At 50.4% G+C, this 6,260-nt stretch overlaps 1 protein-coding gene across 3 annotated transcripts; it reads left to right on the forward strand.

Annotated features, from left to right (window-relative positions):
• The first annotated feature begins 338 nt into the window (after nucleotides 1-338).
• LOC135609675 (monoterpene synthase 8, chloroplastic-like) lies at nucleotides 339-2,290 on the forward strand. Of its 3 annotated transcripts, XM_065103176.1 has the most exons (5): nucleotides 339-702; nucleotides 776-1,046; nucleotides 1,292-1,667; nucleotides 1,764-1,981; nucleotides 2,071-2,290. In XM_065103176.1, the coding sequence occupies exons 2-4, from the start codon at nucleotides 800-802 to the stop codon at nucleotides 1,861-1,863; spliced, it is 723 nt and encodes a 240-aa protein (XP_064959248.1). In that variant the 5' UTR covers nucleotides 339-702; nucleotides 776-799; the 3' UTR covers nucleotides 1,864-1,981; nucleotides 2,071-2,290. The 3 variants fall into 3 exon arrangements, with proteins under 3 accessions (XP_064959248.1, XP_064959246.1, XP_064959247.1); XM_065103174.1 differs by having other exon boundaries at nucleotides 1,292-1,981; XM_065103175.1 differs by having other exon boundaries at nucleotides 1,292-2,290.
• Nucleotides 2,291-6,260: the final 3,970 nt, after the last annotated feature.

Genomic DNA, 6,260 nt, shown 5'->3' on the forward strand with positions numbered 1-6,260 from the left:
TTTACTTTCTATAGGTCAATTGGTTATAGGGTGGAGAGATTCACTCATCTGTGTAACAAGTGTTTCAGTTCCTTCAAGATTGACTTGAGTAGTTAACGTACAGCAAATCGGAACGCTAAAGGATCGAGGCCATGGGATTGTCCTAATGGTTTCGAATTTAATCAAATCAACTCCTCGAATTAACTATTTTTTAAAGTGGCTTCTTCCACTATGATGCCAGATATATTTTTGGACACTTGGAATTGCATTTGGTTGGAACACGTTGATGTGGAGCTTTTGTGAATATAAATGAGGCTGTACGTACCTGGCCGCTTAGCATTCTGCTTGTGAATCTCGTTTTAGGGAGGTCGGACGTACGTCGAGAGGCACGAGAACCTCGTTACTGAATCCATCCTGTTTTCACCGCCTCTGGCACTATAAATCCAACGCCAACACCGCCACTACAAAGCCCAACAGATTCTCCGATCTTCTACTGAGTGTTGTCCACCGAGCCAAATGTCTTTCTGCTCTTCTGCTCCGTCCTTCTGCTGCAGCTTGATCCGTGCCTATCCGCGGACTGCCCCCTCGAAGTCTTCACCCCGTCGATGCCTCCGACTGCCAATCCGGTGTTCTGCACAGACTCCTCCTCCTCGGCGATCGGCTGATTACCAGCCGAGCTCGTGGAGTGACGAATACATATAATCGCTCACAACTGACACCAAGGTCGGCGTGCATGCAATATGTAAGGTTGAGTTTTATCTATAGTTCGCATTGGTTGCTGAGTAGCTTTTATCAGGTGGAGGAGGATAACGCAAGAAGGATGGACAAACTGACAGAGGACGTGAAACAGCCGATCTACATGAAGAAGGGAATTGAGGACCCACTTCAACTGATCGATCACCTGCGGCAGCTTGGGGTGGCGTATCACTTTAAGGAGGATATTAAGGATGCTTTATGGACTATATACGGTTCCATGGAAGAGGTGAACATGTTGCTGAAGGATAATCTTCATGCCACGGCTCTTATGTTCAGGCTTCTCAGAGAACATGGGTTTGCTGTTTCTGAAGGTGATTAAGCTACATATCCATCCTGCTTTACTCCTTTCTTGCGACTGATACAACATTGTCGCTGATGTACCTCATATATTGCTAGAACAATTACTCTCATAAAACTGAGACAATTAGAAATATGTCCGGTCAGTCATACAATTATGCCACGTTAATAGCCTAACATACTAATGGAATTTTGTGTTTATTCTGTTCTATCATGGTGTCACAATCTGACATGCACAAATTATGTGGATGGACTGAAGGTGTATTCAACCGATTTATGGATGAGAAGGGCAACTTGAAAGCCAGCTTTCGCCTCCAGACTGAAGGATTGGTGAGCTTGTACGAGGCTTCCCATCTTGCAAAGGAAGGAGAGCACGTGCTGGAAGAAGCTAAAAACTTCACAACTAAACAGCTCAAGAGCCTCATGGAGGGATCACTTGAGCCTCATCTCAGGGAGCACGTAGCCCATGCCTTGGAGCTTCCATTGAACTGGAGGATGCCGAGGTTACAGACCAGGTGGTTTATAGAAGCATGCCAAAGGGAAGCTAACATAAACCCTGTCCTACTTGAATTGGCTAAGTTGGACTTCAACAGAGTTCAGAGCATACAGCAGAGGGAACTCAGAGAAGTGTCGAGGTATTTTGAGCTTGCTTTACTTGAATCATGTCCTGTACATTCTGCCGTCGTTTATGAACCAGCAAACTTCAGCACAAACTTATGGCTATCGATCAGATGGTGGAGCAATCTTGGCCTCGCGCAAAGGCTTTCATTTTCCAGGGACAGGTTGATGGAGAACTATTTCTGGACGGTTGGCTGGGCTTTTGAGCCATAGTTTGCAAGATTCAGGGAGGCGCAGAAAAAAGCGAACTGCCTGATAACAACAATAGATGATGTGTATGATGTTTACGGCACCATCGATGAGCTCGAGTTTTCACGGATGCCGTCGATAGGTAAACAACTCCTCCACGTCATGCATGTAGGAGGTGTTATTTCAACAATCTTTGATTCCTGAAAACATCTACTCTGATGGATGTTACAGATGGGATGTTAATACAATGGACAAATTGCCAGAGTACATGAAGATATGTTTTCTAGCCCTCTTCAACACTACAAATGACACCGCGTACAATGTTATGAAAGAGAAGGGTCTGGATATAATTCCAACCTAAAAAAAGCAGTAAAATATCGATCCCATCCCCCCTTTTGTGTATCGTCAATCATGCAGTTCCACTTTATAAACAGTACTACCCTTTGATTCAGTGGGCAGATGTATGCAAGGTATACATGATGGAAGCAAGGTGGTACCACCAGGGCTACACACCCAATCTTGAAGAGTACTTGGAGAACGCACTATTATCGATATCGGGTCCCTGATATTGACTGTTGCTTATTGCACCAGTGGCGATGTAACTCGAGAGGCCTTGGACGGTTTCCAAAGCCGTCCTGAGATTCCAAAGTCCACGCCCCGTCACGATTGATGCCACATGGCACTGTAGCCAAGTAAGCAAGAGGAATACCCCCATGTGACTAGCATGAGACCACACCAACTGTATCAAGGCGTCGCTCGGTACGTTCCGGAGAGCTCGGGACGGCGTCGAGTGGCGTCGTTCCGCACGTCCCGTCCCGAAAAGCTAAGGACAACGCTGCATGGCGCCGTTCCGTGCGTCCTGGGGTGGCGGCTGCACAAAGATACCACCTCACCTCCCGAGGATCGGTCGCTACGCTCGCGTACAACCGGCCCTCATATAGTGTTATAAAAGCCCCGGGTCGGCATCCGGCCCGAGGGGTGGAGAGAAAGGGAAAAAGGAGATCCAACCCGCTACTGACTTAATCGTCGTAGGGACCAAAGTCGAGAGACACCCGACAAAGGTCTTTTTTGCAGAAAAGCTACCGATCGCAGGCTAGAAGGTGCTAATCAAACTTCCACTGCCGGCGCTCAAAGTGGTGGTCGATCGATCTCGAAAGCCAGCTCAACTAACCAGTGACTCCCGACATTGCCCCGTGGACCAAGCCGTGCTGACTTATCAGCCACGGTCCATCAATCCATCAACATTTTTTACGCTAGAAGGAGGGCCATGTTGCAAAAACATCTCACGGGAGCCCTCCCCGAGGGAGAACTATCGATCGATCACCCCTCTGCCGGACCCGGAGATCGGTCCCTCCCCACCCTCAGAGACGGGGGAATCTCGACTTCAACGCCAGATCACTACTGGCGCTTGTTCAACAACCCGGGGTTCTCGCCCCCCGGACTTACCGTAGGACCCTCAAACGTATCGCCCAAGGCGTTCCTCAGCCTGACCAAGCAAGTACAAGCAATGGTGGGGATGATACAGACCCTCGTCCCACTCATCCCCCAGATCATACAGCTGGCGACTACCCCGACCGACCCTACCCGGTAAAGGCCGGCCAGGGAGCAAGTCGGGACAGGAGAAGCTCGAGATAGAACAATGGACCCGAGAGGTTCGCCCGAGTAGAGTGCACCTGCGCCCTGCCAAGTCACACCGCCCTGCCCTGAGCCTGACACCATATCGTCCGACTCGACGGACGACTCGTTTAGAATGCAACTATCCTAGGCCAACCATCGCCTGGACGAGTTCCAGCGAGAGCTTCAGAAATCGCGAAACGAGCCAAATGAGGGTGGCTCGGGCGGATCCCCCTTTGTTCAAGAAATACAAGAAAAGCCTATACCCCTCAATTTCAGGCTACTGGCTTTGGAAATGCATGATGGCGGCTCAGACCCTACGGAGCATGTCGCCACGTTTCGGGCTCAGATGACCCTCTATGGCATTTCCGATGAATTAATGTGTCAGGCATTCCCAACGACCTTCAAGGGACCAGCACGCACATGGTTCAGCCGACTGCGCCAATCCTCAATCTCATCCTTCGATTAGCTCGCCAAGGAGTTCGAGCAAAACTTCCTCGCTAGCGTGTAGTCGAGGCCTTCCATGGCCACCCTGCTCACGCTATCCCAGTGCGAGGACAAGACACTCTCCCAGTTTGTGGCACATTTCGCCACTGAGGTACAGGGATTTCTGGACGCTCACCCCTCTATGATCATGCAAGCATTCCTGATGGGGTTGAAGCCTTCAAGATTCTTCTGGTCGCTGATCGAGAAGTCGCCAACAACCATACCCGAGATGCTTCAGCGCACCAACCAGTATGTCGCCGCCGAAGCACTGATGGCGGGAAGGCGTGTGGATGGAAAAAGGCCAAGGGTCGAAAAGTCCTGAGAAGCAAATCGAGGACTTGATCCGAAGAGGTCACCTTGGCCACTATCTCAAGGAACCCCGGGAAGCAACTCCATGTCCCAAGGGGCCCATCGAACAACAGATCGATGTCATCTTTGGAGGACCGGTGGCCGACGATAGCAGCTCAACGGTAAGAAAAGCCTATGCTCGGAGCGCGATCAAGAAGCGCCCCCGACCCGAGCTCGAGCCCAAGATCACTTTTGGAGCCGAAGAGGTTGAGCGCTCCCATCACGACGATGCGTTGGTGATTTCCATTCGAATCGCCAACGCTCGGGTCAAAAGAGTAATGGTTGACACAGGGAGCTCGGCCGACGTGCTATACCTCGACGCCTTCAAAAAGCTTGGCCTAACCGGGGAGGACCTCACTCCGATGAACTCGGCGCTCACCGGATTCACTGGGGACTCCATCTCCCGGCTCGGTACCACCACACTCCCCGTCACCATCGGGGAAGAACTAAGGACTAAGACGACCATTACTACCTTCATGGTAGTCGACCTACCTTCGGCCTACAATGTCATCCTCGGCCGCCCGACGTTCAATAAATTGAGAGCGGTAGTCTCTACCTACTATCGAGCCATCAAATTTCCAACCTCGGTAGGGATCGGGGAATCATGAAGCGATCTAGGAGAATCAAGGCGATGCTACCTTACAGTAGTCGTTCTCCCAGGGAGGTCACACCCCCAAGACCAGGATCCCTGAGAAGGAGCCATGGCGCCGGAGCGCCTTGAACCCCCGGAGCAACTCACCGAGGTGCCTTTAAAAAGAAACCAACCCGATTTGACCGTAAAAATCGGGACGGCTCAACCCGAAGAAAATCAGCTCCAGCTAATTGATTTCCTAAGAAAAAATACAGATGTATTCGCATGGTCCTCCAAGGAAATGCCAGGGATTGACTAGGAAGTGGCCCAACATCAGTTTAGCATCGACCCCGGGGCTAGGCCAGTAAAACAAAGGCCAAGGAAGTTCGCTCTCGACTGACAGAAGGCGATTTCCGATAAGGACAACCGCCTCAAAGAGGCAGGGTTTATTACTGAGGTGAAGTATCCTCGATGGCTATCAAATGTAGTCCTCATTAAAAAACCCAATGGAAGCTGGCAGATGTGCGTTGACTATACCGATCTCAACTGAGCATTCCCCAAAGACTGCTATCCACTTCCAAGTATAGACCAGCTAGTCGACGCCACAGCAAGCTATGAACTCCTTGCATTTATAAACGCATTCTCGGGCTACAACCAGATCCGAATGGCACCAAAAGATTAAGAGAACACCGCCTTCATCAATGATAGAGGAGTATACTGCTACAAAGTATTGCCCTTCGGCCTGAAGAATGCTGGGGCAACTTACCAAAGAATGGTCGATAACCTGTTTAAACACCGGCTTGAGAGGAACATGGAAGTATACATGGATGACATGATTGTAAAAAGCAAAACAACAAGCGCACACCTGGCCGACTTGGCAGAAACTTTCCAAACACTTAGACGATTTAACATGCGCTTAAATCCCACAAAGTGCGTCTTCGGGGTTAACTCGGGAAAATTTCTCAATTTCATCATCCACCAGAGAGGGATTGACGCCAACCCAGAGAAGGTTCGGGCCATAACCAAGATGCCTTCGCCCCGCTCGATCACGGAGGTGCAGCGCCTTGCCGGAAAGCTGGCGGCACTCAATAGATTCATGTCACGATCAGGCGACAAGTGCCTCCCCTTCTTCCGGGCCCTACGACAGGCTGATAGCTTCACGTGGACCCCAGAATGTGAAGAAGCCTTCAAAAGGTTGAAGGCATTTCTCGTCCGCTTGCCCCGACTCGCCTCCCCAGAGCTAGGAGAAACCCTTGGTCTTTACCTGGCAGCATCGGCACAGGCGGTCAGCTCAGTGTTAGTTCGGGAAACACCACCGAAACAACAACCTATCTACTATATCAACCACATCCTCAACGAGCCGAAAGTGCGGCCACGTGAAGCTGTCATTGGCCTGTCATAG

The sequence above is a fragment of the Musa acuminata genome, chromosome BXJ2-4 (assembly GCF_036884655.1).
Source record: "Musa acuminata AAA Group cultivar baxijiao chromosome BXJ2-4, Cavendish_Baxijiao_AAA, whole genome shotgun sequence".
Taxonomy (NCBI): Eukaryota; Viridiplantae; Streptophyta; class Magnoliopsida; order Zingiberales; family Musaceae; genus Musa; species Musa acuminata.

What these genes read in the sequence shown, in the direction of transcription:
- LOC135609675 (XM_065103175.1), top strand. Translation starts at nt 800, where the DNA reads ATGGACAAACTGACAGAGGACGTGAAACAGCCGATCTACATGAAGAAG. An exon ending in TGGGTTTGCTGTTTCTGAAG is followed by an intron (nt 1,047 to 1,291) that starts GTGATTAAGCTA and finishes GATGGACTGAAG; the next exon opens with GTGTATTCAACCGATTTATG.